This window comes from Orcinus orca, chromosome 8 (genome assembly GCF_937001465.1).
Source record: "Orcinus orca chromosome 8, mOrcOrc1.1, whole genome shotgun sequence".
NCBI lineage: Eukaryota > Metazoa > Chordata > Mammalia > Artiodactyla > Delphinidae > Orcinus > Orcinus orca.
The window spans coordinates 49,197,685-49,220,814 of NC_064566.1; the positions used below are offsets into that span (position 1 = coordinate 49,197,685).

Genomic DNA, 23,130 nt, shown 5'->3' on the forward strand with positions numbered 1-23,130 from the left:
TTCTCCCTTTCCTCCCCCCACTGGTAACCACTAGTTTGTTCTCTATATCTGTGAGTCTGTTTCTTTTCTGTTATATCCACTAGTTTGTTGTATGTTTTAGATCCCACATATAAGTGACATCACACAGTATTTGTCTTTCTCTGTCTGACTTATTTCACTTAGCATAATATACTCCAGGTCCATCCATGTTGTTGCAAATGGCAAATCTTCATTCTTTGTTATGGCTGAGTAGTATTCCATTGTGTGTGTGTGTGTGTGTGTGTGTGTGTGTGTGTATCTTCTTTATCCATTCATCTGTTGGACACTTCCATATCTTGTCAACTGTAAATAGTGCTGCTATGAACATTGGGGTGTATCTTTTTGAATTAGCATTTTTGGGGGAGATATATACCCAACAGTGGAATTTCTGGGTCAAATGGTAGTTTTCTTTTGTTTTTGTTTTTTGGCTGCGTTGGGTCTTTGTTGCTGCATGGGGGCTTTCTCTAGTTGCGGCGAGCAGAGGCTACTCTTTATTGCGGTGCGTGGGCTTCTCATTGTTATGGAGCACGGGCTCTAGGCGCACGGGCTTCAGTAGTTGTGGCACATGGGCTCTAGAGCTCAGGCTCCGTAGTTGTGGCATGCGGGCTTAGTTGCTCCGCGACATGTGGGGTCTTCCCGGACTAGGGCTCAAACCCATATCCCCTGCATTGGTAGGCGGATTCTTAACCACTGCACCATCAGGGAAGTCGGTAGTTTTATTTTTAGTATTTTGAAGACCCTCCATACTGTTTTCCACAGTGGCTTCCCCCAATTACATTCCCACCAACAGTGTACCACGGTTCCCTTTTTCAGGGGATTTTCACTGGAACATTTTCATTGATAACCCTCCAAGTTTTTTCTCTGCTCTATTTATGGATTTTTACATTGTGATGATGGATCATATTGTACACGTGCCATGCTCTTTACTTTCATAATATAGAAATTTTCAATGGTAACAAATGCTCCTTTATTACAGCTGCATTTGTCTTCAGTATGACACAATGCCACACACATAGTTAGTACAGGCATACCTCAGAGATATTGCTGGTTCAGATCCAGACCACCACAATAAAGTGAATATCACAATAAAGCAATGACACAAATTTTTTATTTCCCCGTGTATCCCAAATATATTTACACTATACTAGTCTATTATGTGTGCAATAGCATTGTCTTTAAAAAACAATGTACATACCTTAATTTAAAAATACTTTATTGCTAAAAAATGTTACCCATCATCTGAGGCTTCAGCGAGTCCTAATCTTTTTGTTAGTGAAGGATCTTGCTTCTGTGTTGATGGTTGCTGACTAGTCAGGATGGTGGTGGCTGAAAGTTAGGTATCTGTGGCAATTTCTTAAAATAAAACAAGAATGAAGTTTACCATATTGATTGACTCTTCCTTTCACAAACGATTTCTCTGTAACATGCAGTGCTGTTTGACAGCATTTTACCCACAGTAGAACTTCCTTCAAAATTGAAGTCAGTCATCTCAAACCCTGCTGCTGCTTTATCAACTAAGCTTCTGTAATATTCTGAATCCTTTGTTGTCATTTCAACGGTTTCACAGTATCTTCACCAGGAGTAGATTCCATCTTAAGAAACCACTTTCTTTGCTCATCCGTAAGAAGCAACTCTTAATCCACTAAAGTTTTATCATGAGATTGCAGCAATTTAGTCACATCATCAGGCTCATCTTCTAATTCTTCTCTTGCTATTTCCACCACTTCTGCAGTTACTTCCTCCACTGAAGTCTTGAACCTTTCAAAGTTATCCATGAGTGTTGGACTTAGCTTCTTCCAAACTCCTGTTAATGTTGATATTTTGACCTCTTACCATAAATCATGAATGTTCTTAATAGTATCTGGAATGGTGAATCTTTTCCAGAAGGATTTCAATTTACTTTGTCCATGTCCACCAGGGGAATCACTATCAATGGCAGCTATAGCCGTATGAAATGTGTTTCTTAAATAACAAGACTTAAATATTACTCCTTGATCCATGGACTGTAGAAGGAATATTGTGTTAGCAGTCATGAAAGCAATATTAATTTCATTGTACATCTTTCATCAGAGCTCTTGGGTGACAAGGTCATTGTCAATGAGCAGTAACAGTTTGAAAGGAGTCTCTTTTTCTGAGCAGTAGGTCTCAACAGTGGCTTAAACTATTCCGTAAACCATGTTGTAAATAGATGTGCTGTCATCCAGGCTTTGTCCTTCCATTTTAGAGCACAGGCAGAGTAGATTTAGCATAATTCTTAAGAGCCCTGGGATTTTGGAATGGTAAGTGAGCATTGGCTTCAACTTAAATTTACCAGCTGCATTATTCCCTAACGAGAAAGTCAGCCTGTTCTTTGAAGTTTGAAGCCAGGCATTGACCTCCTCTCTAGCTCTGAAAGTGCTCAATGGCATCTCCTTCCAATACAAGGCTGTTTCATCTACATTGAAACTCTGTTGTTTAGTGTAGCCACCTTCATTAACTATCTTAGCTATATCTTCCGGATAACTTGCTGCAGCTTCTACATTAGTACTTGCTGTTTCATCTTGCACTTTTATGTTGTATGATGGCTTCTTTTCTTAAACCTCATGAACCAACCTCTGCTACATTCAAACTCTTCTTCTGCAACTTCCTCAGTTCTCTCAGTCTTCATAGAATTTAAGAGAGTTTGGGGCTTGCTCTGGATTAGACTTTAGCTTAAGGGAATGTTGTGGCTTCTTGGATCTTCTATCCAGACCACTAAATTTCTCCATATCAGTAATAAGGCTGTTTGACTTTCTCATCATTCACTGGAGTGGCACTTTTTTTTTTTTTTTTTTTTTTTTTTTTTTGCGGTACGCGGGCCTCTCACTGTTGTGGCTTCTCCCGTTGTGGAGCACAGGCTCCGAACGTGCAAGCTCAGCGGCCATGGCTCACGGGCCTAGCCACTCCGTGGTACGTGGGATCTTCCCAGATCGGGGCACGAACCCGTGTCCCCTGCATCGGCAGGCGGACCCTCAGCCACTGCACCACCAGAGAAGCCCTGGAGTGGCACTTTTTTTTTTTTTTTTTTTTTTTGCGGTACATGGGCCTCTCACTGTTGTGGTCTCTCCCATTGCGGAGCACAGGCTCCGGACGCGCAGGCTCAGCGGCCATGGCTCACGGGGCCAGCTGCTCCGCGGCATGTGAGATCCTCCCAGACCGGGGCACGAACCCACGTCCCCTGCATCGGCAGGCGGACTCTCAACCACTGCGCCACCAGGGAAGCCCTGGAGTGGCACTTTTAATTTCCTTCAGGAACTTCCTTTGCATTTCCAACTTGGCTAACTGTTTAGCACAAGAGTCCTAGCTTTCAGCCTATGTTGGCTTTCAACATGTCTTCCCCATTAAGTTTCATCATTTTTAGCTTTTGATTTAAAGTGAGAAATGTGTGACTCTTCCCTCACTTGAACACAAGAAGGCTATTGTAGGGTTATTAATTGACCTAATTTCAATATTGTTGCATCTCAGGCAATAGAGAGGCTTAAGGAGAGGGAGAGAGATGAGCAGTCAAAACTCACACATTTATCATCAAGTTTTCTCTGTCTTACGTACAAACAGTTCTTGCCACCCCAAAACAGTTACAACAGTAAGATCAAAGATCACTGATCACAGTTCACTATAATAAATATAATAATAATGAAAAGGTTTGAAATACTGAGAGAAATATCAAAATGTGACAAAGGGGCACAAAGTGAACAAATGCTGCTGGAAAAATTGTGCTGATAGACTTGCTCGATGCAGGGTTGCCACAGACCTTCTATTTCTAAAAAAAATGCAATATCTGCAAAGTGCAATAAAGCAAAGCACAGTAAAATGATGTATGCATGTACTCTGTAAGTACTTCTTGAAAAAATATGTAACTAAATATTCCACCTTGGTGATGTACTACAATATGTTTAACCTATCCACTAATATTGAATATTTATATAGCTTCCATTTTCCTCTGTTAAATGTATTCTATAATGACTGATGAAAGAAATCAAAGACGATACAAACAGATGGAAAGATATACCATGTTCTTGGATTGGAAGAATCAACATTGTGAAAATGACTGTACTACCCAAAGCAATCTATAGATTCAGTGCAATCCCTATCAAATTACCAATGGCATTTTTCACAGAACTAGAACAAAAAAATTTACAAATTGTATGGAAACACGGAAGACCCAGAATAGCCAAAGCAATCTTGAGAAAGAAAAATGGAGCTGGAGGAATCAGGCTCCCTGACTTCGTACTATACTACAAAGCAACAGTAATAAAGACAGTATGGTACTGGAACAAAAACAGAAATATAGATCAATGGAACAGGATAGAAAGCCCAGAGATAAACCCACACACATATGGTCACCTTATGTTTGACAAAGGAGGCAAGAATATACAGTGGAGAAAAGACAGGCTCTTCAATAAGTGGTGCTGGGAAAACTGGACAGCTACATGTAAAAGAATGAAATTAGAACACTCCCTAACACCATACACAAAAATAAACTCAAAATGGATTAAAGACATAAATGTAAGGCCAGGCACTATAAAACTCTTAAGGAAAACATAGGCAGAACACTCTGTGACATAAATCACAGCAAGATCCTTTTTCATCTACCTCCTAGAGGAATGGAAATAAAAACAAAAATAAACAAATGGGACCTAATGAAACTTAAAAGCTTTTGCACAGAAAAGGAAACCATAAACAAGAGGAAAAGACAACCCTCAGAATGGGTGAAAATATTTGCAAACAAAGCAACTGACAAAGGATTAATCTCCAAAATATACAAGCAGCTCATGCAGCTCAATATTAAAAATACAAACAACCCAATCCCAAAATGAGCAGAAGACCGAAATAGACATTTCTCCAAAGAAGACATACAGATTGCCAAACACATGAAAAGATGCTCAACATCACTAATCATTAGAGAAATGCAAATCAAAACCACAATGAGGTATCACCTCACACCGGTCAGAATGGCCATCATCAAAAAATCTACAAACAATAAATGCTGGAGAAGGTGTGGAAAAAAGGGAACCCTCCTGCACTGTTGGTGGGAATGTAAATTGATACAGTCACTATAGAGAACAGTATGAAGGTTCCTTAAAACCTAAAAACAGAACTACCATATGACCCAGCAATCCCACTACTGGGCATATACCCTGAGAAAACCATAATTCAAAAAGAGACATGTACCACAATGTTCACTGTAGCACTATTTACAATAGCCAGGACATGGAAGCAACCTAAACCGACAGATGAATGGATAAGAAGATGTGGCAAATATATATGATGGAATATTACTCAGCCATAAAAAGAAATGAAATTGAGTTATTTGTAATGAGGTGGATGGACCTAGAGTCTGTCATACAGAGTGAAGTAAGTCAGAAAGAGAAAAACAAATACCGTATGCTAACGCACATATATGGAATCTTAAAAAAACGGTACTGATTAACCTAGTGGCAGTGCAGGAATAAAGATGCAGATGTAGAGAACGGACTTGAGGACACGGTGGGGAAGGGTAAGTGGTATGAAGTGAGAGAGTAGCACTGATATATATATACTAACAGATGTAAAATGTATGGCTAGTGGGAAGCTGCTGCATAGCACAGGGAGATCAGCTCGATGCTTTGTGATGACTTAGAGGAGTGGGATAGGGAGGGTGGGAGGGAGGCTCAAGAGGGAGGGAATATAGCAATACATATATACATATAGCTGATTCACTTTGTTGTACAGCAGAAACTAACACAACATTGTAAAGCAATTATACTCCAATAAAGACATTAAAAAATATATTCTGTGACAAAACATAGAAAACAAACTTATGTATACCAAAGGGGAAAGAGGGGGGATAAATTAGGAGTATATACACACCATTATATATAAAATAGGTAAGCAACAGGATTTACTGTGTAACACAGGAGAAAATATTCAATATCTTGTAAAAACTTATAATGAAAAATTATCTGAAAAAATTATATATATAACTGAATCACTTTGATGTACATCTGAAACTAATAGAATATTATAAACCAACTATACTTCACTAAAAAAATTCTGTGATGAGTATATATATATATATATATATATATACACACATATATATATATATATATATATTTTTTTTTTTTTTTGCAGTACGTGGGCCTCTCACTGTTGTGGCCTCTCCCGTTGCGGAGCACAGGCTCCAGACGCGCAGGCTCAGCGGCCATGGCTCAGGGGCCCAGCCGCTCCGCGGCATGTGAGATCTTCCCGGACCGGGGCACGAACCCGTGTCTCCCGCATCGGCAGGCGGACTCTCAACCACTGCGCCACCAGGGAAGCCCTGTGATGAGTATATTTATAGATAAACTTCTGTATGTTTTCCAGATTATTTTATTTAAATATTCAATATTCAAAAGAAGGAAATTATTATGGCAATGTTTCTATGTAGTTTTTATTGATATAATTTTCTCATACTTTCATAATTATTTAGAGTTCTTTTTTTGTGACAAAGTTAAATTTTTTCACTGGCAACCTACTCTGTGCCAGGCACTTTGCAATACAAGAGTGAACAACACAGGTGTCTTTGTGGAATTTATGGTACAAAGACAAAAAGCAAAATCCTCCAGTTAAGTATTTTTGTTCATTAGTACTTTGCTGCCATATATTTAGAACTTGTGGGAGCTCTTGATATTTTAAAGTTATAAACTGATTTGGGGGCCATTTTTACTTCCAAATATTTCCCAGGTTTTGTTCCAAAATAATGCTCATTCACTTTCTTATAGACTAATTCTGCTTTGAGACTCATGCTATCTTCCTTCTACTCTTCAATGCTGTCTTAAGTTCTTTTCAATTCCCTCATAAACAAATGCATGCAAGTCATTACATTAGTATTAGAGGGACTTCGGTGTCCATGTGGAAAGCTAATTCTTCATCCTGTGCTCTTGATTCCATTTCCTCCTAATCTGAGTTGTCTTTCCCTTCACTCTACTGTAGTTATGCACTCCCATAACCACCTCCTTTCTCCTTTTCCAAATTCACTAATTCTAACATCCCACTGTCCAGCCATAAGTACTTAAGCCCAAATATGTCTTAACTATGCCTGTTTTTTAAGCATCACAAAAACTGCTAATCTATTAACACTACAATTTTCTTTCCAAACCACCAACCCACTCTCTGATTCTTAAGTTTAGATTCCATGCTCTTCATTATAATAAATCTCTTCTAAGTATTCTCAAATCCTTTAAATCTTTTTCTCCATTCTTTCTGGTCCATCCCAAAGTTATTATACACCAAATCAATAACTAGGTTTGGGTAGTCACCCAGAGAACAGAATGGTGCCATTAAATGATTACCAACCTAGGCTACCAACAGAGCCCAGTTTACACATTTTGCTCAAGTCAGCTCATTCCCCCACTCCACCTAATTAATGCTTTGTGTGTACACCCTATTCAAACCTCCAACCTTGATTCAAGAACCCACCTCTCTACCTTTGGCAGAAAAGGTAGCCTACTAAATCAGAACTGATCAGTGAGAAACCCACACAAATTCAAGACTCTAAATCTTAAAACACAACTACATCTGCTCCTACTCTCTCTTCATTCCTTCTTGCTGAGGAACTGTCTCTCCTGTCAAGTAATAATCCCTCCATTTGTTCTCTGGACACCAATAAGAAAGGTTAGCCTGAGCATTCATAGTCATGAACCTGCAAAGCATTATTTGGGCTAAAACTTGCAGTGATTGTATAGTCTGGGGAGGAAAATGTTGATAAATTAACCAATAGCTGTCCTGGTAAGGAGGGTCCAATGAGATGTCAAATGAGCATATGAAAAAATACCCAATATCATCATACTTCATTAAGGAAATGCAAATTAAAACAACAATGAGTTACCACTACACACCTAGAAGAATGGCTAAAATCCAATACACTAACAATACCAAATGCTGGTAAGAATGTGGATCAATAGGACTCTTATTCATTGCTGGTAGAAATGCAAAATGGTAAAGACACTTTAGAAAACTGTTCTGCAGTTTCCTACAAAGCTAAACATACTCTTACCACATGATCCAGCAATCACACTTCTTAGTATTTACCCAAAGAAGCTGAAAATTTATGTCTACACAAAAACCTGCACACAGACATTTACAGAATCTTTATGCATAATTGCTAAATTTTGGAAGCAGCCAAAATGCCTTTGAACAGGTGAATGGATGAACAAACTCAGGTACATCCGAACAATGGAATATTATTCAGCAATATAAAGAAGTGAGATAAGACAAAAAGACATGGAGGAATTTTAAAAGCATTATACTCAGCAAAATAAGGTGCTCTGTAAAGGTTACATGCTGTATGATACCAACCTTATGACATTCTGGAAAAAGGTAAATCTATGGAGATAGTAAAAAAAAAATCCATGACTTTCAGGAATTTTGAGTGAGCAGGAGAGGGATAAATAGGGGCAAACAGGGATTTTTAGGGCATTGAAAATATTCTGAATAGTACTATAATGGTGGATACATGTCATTATACATTTTTCAAAACCCATAAACTATACAACACAAAGAGTGTACCCTAATATAAGCTACAGTCTTTCATTAATGATAATGTATCAGTATTGGTTCATTAACTGTAACAAATGTGCCACACTAATGCAAGATGCTAATAATAGGGGAAACTCTCTGATCAAAGGAGGAGGAAGGGGGTAGGGTGTATATGGGAACTCTCTCTACTTTCTATAAACTTAAAACTACTCTTAAAAAATAATATCTATTAATTTTTTAATGCAATCCTTGAAATTAAAAACATTAAAACAATGGATTGGTTAAACAGCTTATTGGATAGAGCTAAGGAGATCATTAGAAACTTAATGCGTTTAATGTTGTCCCAGAGGTCTCTGAGACTGTCCTCAGTTCTTTTCATCCTTTTTTCTTTATTCTGCTCTGCAGTAATTATTGCCACTATTTTATCTTCCAGGTCACTTATCCGTTCTTCTGTCTCCGTTATTCTGCTATTGATCCCATCTAGAGAATTTTTAGTTTCATTTATTGTGTTGTTCATCACTGTTTGCTCTTTAGTTCTTCTAGGTCCTTTTTAAATGTTTCTTGTATTTTCTCCATTCTATTTCCAATATATTGGATCACCTTTACTATCATTATTCTGAATTCTTTTTCAGGTAGACTGCCTATTTCCTCTTCATTTGTTAGGTCTGGTGGGTTTTTATCTTGCGCCTTCATCTGCTGTTTCTCTGTCTTCTCATTATGCTTAACTTACTGTGTTTGGGGTCTCCTTTTCGCAGGCTGCAGGTTCATAGTTCCCGTTGTTTTTGGTGTCTGTCCCCAGTGGCTAAGGTTGGTTCAGTGGGTTGTGTAGGCTTCCTGGTGGAGGGGATTAGTGCCTGTGTTCTGGTGGAGGAGGCTGGATCTTGTCTTTCTGGTGGGCAAGTCCACGTCTCGTGGTGTGTTTTGGGGTGTTTATGGCCTTATGATTTTAGGCAGCCTCTGTGCTAATGGATGGAGTTGTGTTCCTGTCTTGCTAGTTGTTTGGCGTAGGGTGTCCAGCACTGTAGCTTGCTGGTCCTTGAGTGGAGCTGGGTCTTGGCGTTGAGATGGAGATCTCTGGGAGATTTCCGCCGTTTGATATTACATGGAGCTGGGAGGTCTCTTGTGCACCCGTGTCCTGAACTTCCCTCTCCCATCTCAGAGGCACAGCCCTGATGCCTGGCTGGAGCACCTAGAGCCTGTCATCCACATGGCTCAGAATAAAAGGGAGAAAGAAAAGGAAGGAAGAAAGGAAGAAGAAGATAAAATAAAATAAAGTAAAATAAAATAAAATAATTAAAACTAAAAATAATTATTAAGAAAAAGAAATTTTTTTTACATCTTTATTGGAGTATAACTGCTTTACAATGATGTGTTAGTTTCTGCTTTATAACAAAGTGAATCAGTTATACATATACATATGTTCCCATATCTCTTCCCTCTTGCATCTCCCTCCATCCCACCCTCCCTATCCCACCTCTCTAGGTGGTCACAAAGCACCGAGCTGATCTCCCTGCGCTATGCGGCTGCTTCCCACTAGCTATCTATTCTACGTTTGGTAGTGTATATATGTCCATGCCACTTTCTCGCTTTGTCACAGCTTACGCTTCCCCCTCCCCATATCCTCAAGTCCATTCTCTAGTAGGTCTGTGTCTTTATTCGTGTCTTATCCCTAGGTTCTTCATGACATTTTTTTTTTCTTAAATTCCATATATATGTGTCAGCATACGGTATTTGTCTTTCTCTTTCTGACTTACCTCACTCTGTATGACAGACTCTAGGTCTATCGACCTCATTACAAATAGCTCAACTTCATTTCTTTTTATGGCTGAGTAATATTCCATTGTATATATATGCCACATCTTCTTTATCCATTCATCTGTTGATGGACACTTAGCCTGTTTCCATCTCCAGGCTATTGTAAATAGAGCTGCAATGAACATTTTGGTACATGACTCTTTTTGAATTATGGTTTTCTCAGGGTATATGCCCAGTAGTGGGATTGCTGGGTCATATGGTAGTTCTATTTGTAGTTTTTTAAGGAATCTCCATACTGTTCTCCATAGTGGCTGTACCAATTCACATTCCCACCAGCAGTGCAAGAGTGTTCCCTTTTCTCCATACCCTCTCCAGCATTTATTGTTTCTAGATTTTTTGATGATGGCCATTCTGACCGGTGTGAGATGATATCTCATTGTAGTTTTGATTTGCATTTCTCTAATGATTAATGATGTTGAGCATTCTTTCATGTGTTTGTTGGCAATCTGTATATCTTCTTTGGAGAAATGTCTATTTAGGTCTGCCCATTTTTGGATTGGGTTGTTTGTTTCTTTGTTTAAAGAAAAGGACAGACAGAACCCTAGGACAAATGGTGAAAGCAAAGCTATACAGACAAAATCACACACAGAAGCATACACATACACACTCACAAAAAGAGAAAAAGGGGAAAAAATAATATATCTTTGCTCCCAAAGTCCACCTCCTCAATTTGGGATGATTCGTTGTCTATTCAGGTATTCCACAGATTCAGGGCACATCAAGTTGATGGTGGAGATTTAATCCGCTGCTCCTGAGGCTGCTGGGAGAAATTTCCCTTTCTCTTCTTTGTTCGCACAGCTCCTGGGGTTCAGTTTGGATTTGGCCCCGCCTGTGGGTGTAGGTCGCCTGAGGGCTTCTGTTCCCGCTTAGACAGGGCGGGGTTAAAGGAGCAGCTGACTGGGGGCTCTGACTCACTCAGGCCGGGGTGGGGGGGGGAGGGGGTACAGAGTGCGGGGCGAGCCTGCTGGCGGCAGAGGCTGGCGTGACGTTGCACGCCCAAGGAAGTTGTCCCTGGATCCCGGGACCCTGGCAGTGGCGGTCTGCACAGGCTCCCGGAAGGGGGGTGTAGATGGTGACCTGTGCTTGCACACAGGCTTCTTGGTGGTGGCGGCAGCAGCAGCCTTAGCGTCTCATGCCCGTCTCTGGGGTCCGCGCTTTTAGCCGCGGCTCGCGCCCGTCTCTGGAGCTCCTTTAAGCAGCACTCTTAATCCCCTCTCCTCCCGCACCAGGAAACAAAGAGGGAAGAAAAAGTCTCTTGCCTCTTCGGCAGCTCCAGACTTTTCCCCGGCCTCCCTCCCAGCTAGCCTTGGTGCACTAACTCCCTGCAGGCTGTGTTCACGCCACCAACCCCAGTCCTCTCCCGGCGTTCTGACCGAAGCCCGAGCCTCAGCTCCCAGCCCGCCGGGGCGGGTGAGCAGACAAGCCTCTCGGGCTGGTGAGTGCCGGTCGGCACCGATCCTCTGTGCGGGAATCTCTCCGCTTTGCCCTCCGCACCCCTGTTGCTGCACTCTCCTCCGCGGCTCCGAAGCTTCCCTCCTCCGCGGCTCCGAAGCTTCCCCCCTCCGCCACCCGCAGTCTCCGCCCGCGAAGGGCCTTCCTAGTGTGTGGAAACCTTTCCTCCTTCCCAGCTCCCTCCCACTGGTGCAGGTCCCGTCCTTATTCTTTTGCGTCTGTTTTTTCTTTTTTCTTTTGCCCTACCCAGGTACGTGGGGGAGTTTCTTGCCTTTTGGGAGGTCTGAGGTCTTCTGCCAGCGTTCAGTAGGTGTTCTGTAGGAATTGTTCCACATGTAGATGTATTTCTGATGTATTTGTGGGGAGGAAGGTGATCTCCGCGTCTTACTCTTCTGCCATCTTGACGCTCCTCCCCAAACTGATAGAACTATAAGGAAAAACAGACAAATCTACATTTATAATTGGGGATTTAATAGCCCATTCTCACTAATTGATACAACTACTAGACAGTAAATCTGCAAAGATAGAGAAGGCCTGAATAACACCACCAACAAATTCTAATGGACATGTATACATCAGTCCATCCATCAACAGCAGAATATATTTTTTCAAGATTTTGGAGATCATACAACAAAATAAGCCACATCCTGGGTCACAAAACAAACATCAAAAATACTAAACAGGGCTTCCCTGGTGGCGCAGTGGTTGAGAGTCTGCCTGCCGATGCAGGGGACGCGGGTTCGTGCCCCGGTCTGGGAAGATCCCACATGCGGCGGAGCGGCTGGGCCCGTGAGCCATGGCCGCTGAACCTGCGCATCTGGAGCCTGTGCTCCGCAATGGAAGAGGCCACAACAGTGAGAGGCCCGCGTACCGGAAAAAAAAAAAATTAAACATGCACAGCAAATAAAACGATTAATGAAATGAAAAGACAACCTACAGAATGGGAGAAAATATCTGCAAACCGTACAACCAACAGAAGCTTACTTTACGAAGTATACAAACAGCTCATACAACTCAATAACAAAAAAACAAACAACCCATCAAAAGATGGGCAGAAGAGCTAAATAGACATTTCTCCAAAGAAGAGATACAGATGGCCAATAAGCCCATAAGAAGATGCTGAACATCACTAATTAGAGAAATACAAATCAAAACTACAATGAGGTATCACTTCACACCAGTCAGAATGGCCATCATTAAAATGTTTAAAAATAAATGCTGGAGAGGGTGGGCAGGAAAGGGAACCCTCCTACACTGTGGTTGGGAATGTAAATTGGTGCAGCAACTATGGAAAACTGTATGGAGGTTCCTCAAAAAACTAAAAATAGAGTTGCCACATGATCTAGCAATTCCATTCCTGGGCCTATATTTGGAGGAAACTCTAATTTGAAAAGATACATGCACCCCCAATGTTCATTGTAGCTCTATTTACAATAGCCAGACATGGAAGCAACCTAAATGTCCATTGACAGAAGAATGGATTAGGAGGATGTGGTACTCATATGCAATGGAATATTACTCAACCATAAAAAGAACAAAATAATGACATTTGCAGCAACATGCATGGACCCAGAGATTATCATACTAAGTGAAGTAAGTCAGAAAGAGAGACAAATAGCGTATGATACCACTTATATGTGGAATCTAAAATATAACAAAAATTAACTCATTTATAAAACAGAAACAGTCTCACAGCCATAGAAAACAAGCTTATGGTTACCAAAGGGGAAAGGGGGTGGAGGAGGGATAAATTAGGAGTTTAGGATTAGCAGATACAAACTACTATATAGAAAATAGATAAACAACATATATATATATGTACAGCACAGGGAACTACATTCAATATCTTCTAATACTTTTGATGAGAAAGAAAAGGAAAAGATTATATGTATGTGTGTGTGTGTGTGTGTATATATATATATATATATATATATATATACACACACATATATATATCTGAATCACTATGCTGTACACCAGAAACTAACACAATATTGTAATTCCACTATACATCAGTTTTTTAAAATAATAATTTAAAAATAAAATAGATAAACAACAAAGTCCTACTTTATACCACAGGGAAATATATTCAATATCCTGTAATAAACCATAATGGAAATTAATATGAAAAAGAATATATATACATATACACTTATAACTGAGTTATTTTGCTATGCACTGGAAACTTGCACATTGTAAATCAATAAAATAAATAAATAAAACTTCAATGAAACAAAAAAGAATGAACATAATCATTCATAATCAGCAAATATATATATAAAACCTCTAAATCTATAGATGCCTTTCCAAGTACTTTATGTATAATATCCCATGTAATCCTCACTCAAATTCTCTGTTGATTAAATAATCTTTCATTTTTAAGTTTAAAAACTAAAATATAGAAATTGATGTAAACAATATTCAAATCGTAGCTTAAGAATTTTCAAACATTAAACAATGAAAAAGACAAAGTATATTTCACAAATATAGCTATTAATGTTTGTCTTTTTTTTAACTAATGGAGTATTACTTTGCCATTAAAGAGAATGAAATAATGCCATTTGCAGGAACATGGATGGACCTAGAGATTATCATACTAAGTGAAGCAAGTCAGACAAAGAGAAATGTTGTATGATACACTTATATGTGGAATCTAAAAAGAAATGATACAGATGAATTTATTTACAAAACAGACTCACAGATTTAGAGAACAAACATGGTTACTGGGGGGAAGGGTGGGGGAAGGGATAGTTAGGGAGTTTGTGATTGACATGTACACATTGCTATATTTAAAATGGATAACCAACAAGGACCTACTGTATAGCACATGGAACTCTGCTCAATGTTATGTGGCAGCTTGGATGGGAGGGGAGTTTCTGGGAGAATGGATACATGTATATGTATGACTGAGTCGCTTTGCTGTGCACCTGAAATTATCAGAACTTTGTTAATCAGCTATACTCCAATATAAAATAAAAAGTTTTTAAAAATACTGCACAAATAGTTAAACTAAATATAATAGAGAAAATATAATTATTGGTTTTTTAAAGAAAATGAAAATAGAAAAGAAAAACATAGAGCTTTCAAGAGTTAAATGAGCAAAGACAGGAAGAGCCAGATCATTTACAAGTTAAAGGACCCAAGAGAACAGACTTTAAAAATAAAACAGAAATTGGTTTGTCCCTACCTCTTCCATTGATCTTGGCAGAGTTTCAGTTTCCTCAGTATCATGCTTATTGCATGGAGCTGCAATTTGCTAATCACTTAACAAATGATAGCTATCTTTAACTCACAAGAAGAAATAAAACTATCCAACAAATATTCAAACTCAGTAGTAATCAAAAAACTGTTAGCAAAAAACCCAAATTCAGCTAACTTGCAGGATACAAATCAATACACAAAAATCAGTTCTGTATCTATACACTAATAACAAACAATCCAAAAGAGAAATTAACACACAATTCCATTTACAATTACATAAAATGAATAAACTACCTAGGAATAAATTTAACCAAAGAGATGAAAGACCTGTACCCTAAAAACTATAAGACATTGGTGGAAGAAATTGAAGAAGACACAAACAAATGGAAAATTATTTTGTGGTCATGGATTGGAAGAACTCATGTTGTTGAAAGAACCATACTACCCAAAGCAATCTACAAATACAATGCAACCCCTATAAAAATTCCAATGGCATTTTTCAGAGATATAGAAAAACAATACTAAAATTTGTATGGAGCTACAAAACCCCCAAATAACCAAACCAATCTTGAGAAAGAGCAAGCTAGAGGCATCATGCTTCCTGAGTTCACACTAATTCACAAAGCCATGGTAATCAAACATGGTATTGGCATAAACACAGACACATAGATCAATGGAACAGAAAAGAGAGCCAAGTAATCAACCTATCCATATAAAGTTAATTGACTTACAACAAAGAAGACAAGCATATACAATAGGGAAAGGACAGTCTCTTCAACAAATGGTCTTGGAAAAACTCAACAGCCACATGCAAAAGAGTGAAACTGGACCCCTCTCTTATACCATTCATAAAAATCAATTCAAAATGGATTAAAGACTTGAACAGAAGACCTGAAACTGTAAACCACCTAGAAGGAAACATAGGCAGTAAGCCATGTGACATTGGTCTTGGTGATAATTTCTTGAAACTGACACCAAAGGCAAAAGTAAAATAAACAAGTGAGATTACATCAAACTAAAAAGCCTCTGAACAGCAAAGGAAACCATCAACAAAATGGAAAGACAAACTACCAACTGGGAAAAAAATATTTGCAAATCGTGTATCTGGTAATGAAATAAAATGTATATTTTAAGGCAGGACAAGAACAATTTAAACATAAGATTCTTTGCTCTGTCTGTCTGGGCTTCCTCCTTCCCTCCCTAATGTGCAATGTGCATCTGCCTTACACATTAAACAGATCTCCTCAAAGGGAGAAATATTTCTCAATCACAAAGAGCAATGTGTTTCTTCCTTTCTTCTGAAGCTAACACTGTAACTTCTTAAAATATCAGCCTTCTTTCCAACTCTGTAGGGGGTCATGGTGACTTGCTGTTCACTTTGTACCTGCTTATCTGGACTATGTATCTTTGGTGAATTTTATGTAAAATGTCAGTATGTCATTTGATATATGATCCTTTGTCTCAAAAATGTACTCTGCCTTCTACTTCTAAGAGACAGAACAGTTCTCAGAGATTCCGAGGGTCTGTCTCCCGGGTTATAATCCTCAATTTGGCTCGAAAAAAATTCTCTTTTTCTTCTCAATTTGATTGTTAATTGAATTTTTCAACAATGGTAAGGGCTTAATATCCAAAATATATGAAGAACTCATACAGCTCAATAGGAAAAACTGAAACAATCTGATTTTAAAATGAGCAGAGGATCTGAATAAACATTTTTCCAAAGAAGACATACAGATGGCCAACAGGTACATGAAAAGGAGGTCAGCATCATTAATCATCAGAGAAATACAAATCAAAACCACAAGGAGATGTCATCTCACACCTTTGCAGTGGATATTATCAAAAAGACAAGAAATAACAAGTGCCAGTGAGGATGTGAAGAAAAGGGAACCACCGTGCACTGTTGTGGGAATGTAAATTGTTGCAACCACTACAGAAAAGAGTACGGAGGTTCCTCAAAAAATTAAAAATATAGCTACCATGTGATCCTCAAATTGCACTTCTGGGTATTTATCTGAAGGAAATGAAAATACTGACTCAAAAACCATCTGCACCCCCAGGTTTATTATTGCAGCATTATTTACCATAGCTAAGGCATGGCAACAACCTAAGTGTACATGGATGCATGGATAGATAAAGAAAATACAGCATATGTATCATGAAATATTATTCCAGATTAAAAAATAAATAAATCCTGCCATTTGTGATAACATAGATGGAACTTGATGGCATTATGTCAAGTGAAATAGGTTAGACAGAGAAAAAATAAATACTGTGTGATATCACTTGTATGTGAAATCTAAAGAAGTTGAGCTCAGAGAGATTGGTAATAGAAAGGTGGTTGCCAGAGTCTGGGGGTGGGGGAAAGGAGGAGATGTTGGTCAAAGGGTACAAACTACCAGTTAGAAGAGGACTAAGTTCTCAGGATAATAACAGCATGGTGATTAGAGTGAACAACACTGTGTCATATACTTGAAAGTCGATAACACTGTACATCTTAGATGTTCTCACCACAAAAAAAGGAAATGATAGCTTTGTTCGATGATGGAGGTGTTAACTAATGCTACTGTGGCAATCATGCTGTAAAAAACTAAGTGTGTAGGAACAACAAGATATACACCTTAAATTACACAATGTTGTATGGCAACTATATCTCAATAAACCTGGGAGAAAATATTTTCTACAAGTCAAGAGATGTTATCCCAAGACAAAGCATGGATATATTTGGAGTATGGCATGAATTAGGAAAGGTAAAGAGTTAATGAGCTGGCGGGTCAGTGGAAGAGCAGATTCCTTGGAAATTGATCTAGGAAGTACTGCATTAAAGGAGGCCAAAAAACAGTCCTTGACTGCCCAGCTGATGAGATCACTGAAGATCATGGTCTGATGTGAAGATTGAGGGACTTCCCATTCTTCAACATTCTCCTGGTACATAGCACCCATCAAATACCACGTTAGCATTTTCCCGTTACACAAGGGATCAGCCTCAGTCTCCCAAAGGGTTTTGAAAATGTGATTCAAGCAATTCATTTACATTCCTGTGCTCTGACATATATGTGATAAGATATAAATTATAGTATAATAAAAATACCTGAAACCCTAAGAATCACTGATTCTAAGAAAGTCGCTTAGCTATATAGAAAGACATAAAGGAATGCAGGTTTATATGTGATAGTTCAGGGATGTCACAAGATGTCTCAAAGGATGAGAAACTCAGTGACGAATAATTGAAAAAAATGTGAAACCAGAGCATTGTTCTCATTTCTTCTATTACCAAAGATCAGGTTAGTGATATGTAAGATGTAAGACTTTGGGAAGTCCTATTTCTAGCCACATACTCTGTGCAGGATGGAGCTTACTCAGTCAAACACGACATTGTTCACTGTACTGCTTCGATAGTAGAAACTGGAAGTTCAGTACCTACCTGGTGAACATTCTACAGAAACAATTCACTAAACTATTACCTAGTGTGTTAGTTTACCACTAGCATTTATATCCACCAGTTCCATAGTTCACATCATGGATAGCTAGAGATGTTGAAAACGCTGTTCCTCCTCCAAAGTTATTTCTGCATTGGAAAAAATATGTGAGCTACCTGCTCTCGAATTTGCTCGATCTTGATCCCATAAGTGATGGGATTCAGCATAGGTGGAGCCAGAATGCACACATTATCCAACAAGATGTGGATATGAGGTGGAACCTGGCTTCCAAACTGCTGAGTAATCGTTGTGATGATCACAGGCCCATAAAAGAGGATGATGATGCAGACATGAGAGCCACACGTGTTGAGAGCCTTGTGACGAGCATCTTGGGAAAGCACGTGGAAGACAGCATGGAGAATAAGCGTGTAGGAAACGAAAATTAATAGGACATCTAAGACCACTGTTGACATTATAACAGAGAGTCCATACCAGATGTTTACTCGTATGTCATTACAAGCATATTTGGCCAAGCCAATGTGTTCACAACAGGTGTCTGGAATTATATTACTTTGGCAGAAAGTCAGTCTTTTCAGAAGAAATATCATGGGGAAAATCATACAATAACTTCTCAGAAAGATGGTAACACCAATTTGCCCGATCAGTGTGTGTGTAAGAATAGTGGTGTATCTCAGTGGGTAGAAGCATATGGCAATGTAGCAGTCAAATACCACACCACCAAGGTCCCTGACTCAGACATGAAAGTGCTGTGTGTAATGAAGAACTGTGTGATGCAGCGATTCAAGGAGATGTCCCCAGCACAGAACCAGAAGATGGCCAAGGCCTGAGGTACTACGCATGTGGAGAGGACAAAGTCTGCCCCAGCCAGCATGCAGAGGAAGAGGTACATGGGTTCATGGAGGCTGTGTTTTGTCACAATAATGAATATGAGAAGGCTGTTCCCAGATAGGGCAATGACGTACGAAAAGAAGAAAGGGATGGAAATCCACATGTGCTGGTCCTCTAGGCCAGGGATGCCCAGCAAGTGGAAGACTGTGTGACTGACACCAGTGTGGTTTAAGGAAACATACCCATGGAGACCACCAGAGACATCACCTCATACTCACAGAGATGAAAAATCCAGATTTTCCTGGAATATCCTTTTGGCGTATCTCACACTCTCCATCTTCTTTGAACATGCAAATAATAAGAAACATAAAAGGTCAATAGGGTATGTTCTCTGCTTCAATGAGTGACAGTCTAATTAAAAGATATGCATATCTCCAGATAATCAAACAAAACATATCATTGTATATATTTCTCCTACCAACAGAGGCTTATTAATATTCAAAGGAAATCATTATATGTACCTGTGAAGGCTGTAACAAGAGGTTTCTTGAATATAAACTTGAACTTCACCTTGTGGTGGATGGTTTATCATAAAGAGAATGAAAAGAGAACAAAGTAATATGGAAAACGTAGGTATTCAAATTGAAGTATACCATCTATGAACAGTGTTTATTCAGATCCAGGCGGCTATGCACAGGGAATACTGAAGAAAGCAGCATGTGGGGTCATACAGGCAGATCTAGCCTAACTAATGGAAATGAGATTTAAAATCTCTCTGAATTCACCACATACAATTTGCACACTTGTGAAGGGATTCAGTAGACAAAGGTTAAGGAGTAACACTGACAGGGCCTGAGTGCCTGAGGTGACACACTGCTCATGCTCACATCTTAGGAACTACGTTTAGAAATGACTGAAATTGGAAAATAAGGCATTAGTGCTGGAAGGGGATGGGGATGACATTGGAAGATTTTTCTGCAGGCAGAAATATTGTCATTTGGTTCTTAGTGTACATTCATTCATTCATTAATCCAGATGCAGAAAAAAATGGGAAACTTCCAGGATCCTAGGGGCTTAAGTTTGAGAGTGAAGCAATCTTTAAGCAGGTGGTTTTAGAATATTGGAGATAAATGTTGATTCTTTCTGTTGATGGGTATCTCAGAATATCTATTTCAGTATAAGTTATGTCTTAGGCTCATTAATAGTTTATCTTCCATCCCAGGTTACCTCTCTTTGTGCCTCTGTTTCTTCTTTGAGCGGAGGAAAATCAGCTCCTATAACCATCCTCCCAGTGATGGAAGAAACTGTTCTACAATTACAGTTACTGGTCAAGAGAGCCTAGTCACTGGCCTTGATACAGTGAACTGTCTCTGGAGAGTATAGGGCTACTCTGTGAGAAGGAAAAAGCCAGAAAGACACAATTCAACACAGAGAGGGGCTTGAGAAGGGAGGAGATGATAGAAGCTGAGGATGGGTGTGTGTTTGGAGAAAAAGAGTAAAAGGGAAGTGCTGTTTGTTTTTGGGCGGTTTTTTCACTGAAAAATGGAAGCCAGGGAACTCAGGGGTATTTGCCTGTTTGGTCTCCTGATAGAGCGACTTTGGTGTAATACATGTTCATCCTAGAAATCCCCTTTCAAATGTCTCCTGTCTCATGTTTTCTTCTCACATCTGCCTAAGAGGGCCTGGAGGTCTCCTCTTTCCACACCCTGCTTTAGGAACCCCAGCACAGATCCCAGACATTCTCAGGGCTCCTCTCATATTTGCTAAGACATATCTGCAGTCTAAGTCAGTATCTCCATCTTTTAATGCCCGGTCCACTTATTGGGCACCAGTTATTTTTTTGGATGATGACTCCTTATTACTAACTTTCAGGAACATCAGATAGACCATGTATTCTCACCTCCCTCCCCAGACCTCACCCTCCACTTCTGCTAGAACCAACCAGATTTGTGTCTCTGGTCACTATCATTCCACACATACTAACAGCCTCCAAGCGTCCTGTACCCTCTGGCCTGTCTGGGACATAACACCTGTCCAGCACTTACCTTCGTCCTTGAACCAACCCCATCTGCAGGTGTATAATTCATTTATCAGCCTTAGACTGAGTCTTCAGGAACAGCCGTTCAATTGGAGAGGAAATTTACCTTGTTGCAGGATTTGGGCTGTTTATCCTCTGTCACGAGAGCCCTTGAGGGAAAGCACTTACACCAGGGCTCCAGGGACAGAACTGTCTCCAAGAGCCTCACCTTCTTCCTAAATGGTCTGGGTCTCTAAGACCACTTCACATCTTCCTCACTTCCTCCCGCTCCTTTTCTCTCTTTTTCATCTCCAGATAATCTGACACATAAATCATCTACCATGTAAACCAGCCTTGCTTCAGGCCTACTGTAATACAACAGGAATATAAATACCTACAATTAATATGGACTCATGGTTTTTAAAGTTTTATTCTTCATGAAAACAATTAATGAAATTCACATGAGTTTCAAATTCCAGAGTCATGAATACTGATGTTTACCTCTGTTGTCTAAGGGTATAGAATTGTACAAGCTTAGCAGTTAGTAGGAGACGTGTGAGTCTTGATGCCTTAGACATGTCTCTATTTCATTTGCCTAACTAACTCCTTTAACTGCGTTCAAGATTGTTCACTTTATCTTAATTTTCAGTTTGATCTGCAGAGGCCTACACATAGCTTTCTTTGTTTTTAAAGTCCTTGAAGTTCTCAGAGATTTTCGACTCTGTAAATTTATTGTTTTTACCACATTTGGATATACTCAGCAATTATTTCTTACAAAACATTTTTCTGTCCCCTTCTCTCATTTCATTTCGACATCCCAACAACAGCACATATGTTAGACCTTTTGACATTGTTGCATCAGTATTTGAAAGTCTCTTGATTTTTCTGTATTTTCTGTCTCTTCTCCAGCTGGATAATTCTATTGAAAGATCTGATTGTCTATTTCCACAAGTAGGGTTACCTTGGTCAAGGGGTAAATGCATTTGTAGTTTTGTCCTATGTGGATAGATTCCCTTTGAGAGGCTACACTATCTTTCATTACTAACAGCAATGTATGAAAGTAACTTTTTCCTCACAGACTTGCCTGTAGACTATATTGTCAAGTCATTGAACATTTGTCAATCTGATAGTTTGTCGAGTGGGACTATCTGCACAAATGGATGGCAATAATTCTTCCCTCTGCTGTCCACACAAGACAACTCCTCCATCATGAGCTACAGTCTATTATCCACTCCCTTGCATCTGTGATGGCCTCATGACTTGCTTTGGCCAATGGAGTGAGGTGGAAGTATTATATCCTCTGCCCAGTGGATTTACAGTGAAGTGAAAGTAGGAACAACAGTCAGAAGGTGAATATATAATCAAGAAGCAACACCAGGGTAGATTGGACTTGGGAAGTGAGGGAACTGAAATAAAATAATTACAAATGAAGCTACTGACACACTTATATTGTGAGGTTATTGCTTCTTGGATTATAAAGTATTTCTGTCATTTTTGGACTTTTTAAAATTGTTATTGTAAACACACAAATACAGAAAACAAAACAAAACAAATGAATGGCCTAACAAATTCTTATAAGGCAAACATCACCTAGGTTAAGAAATAAAACTTGATCAGACACACCTGCAGCTGTGTCCATGTGCCCAGTCACAGTCACAAAGCCATCCTTGGCATACCTAACCTTTCTAGTTACACGTATATTCATATCTTACAGCAATTTGCATCTAAATGCTGCCATTTCATCTTCAACAACCTTCTAAATATTCCATTTGCCTCTGTGTCTTAACTGGAACCATGTCTGTCTACTCAAGAAACTGCTGTATTTCCAGCAGCACATCTGAA

General features: G+C 39.3%; 1 protein-coding gene across 1 annotated transcript; it reads right to left on the reverse strand.

Annotated features, from left to right (window-relative positions):
* Positions 1 to 18,565: 18,565 nt before the first annotated feature.
* Positions 18,566 to 22,927, reverse strand: LOC101271132 (olfactory receptor 52B4-like). Its single transcript, XM_012536689.1, is given in 3 exon segments — positions 18,566 to 19,155; positions 19,158 to 19,538; positions 22,912 to 22,927. Coding segments are annotated over 3 exon segments (987 nt in total).
* Positions 22,928 to 23,130: the final 203 nt, after the last annotated feature.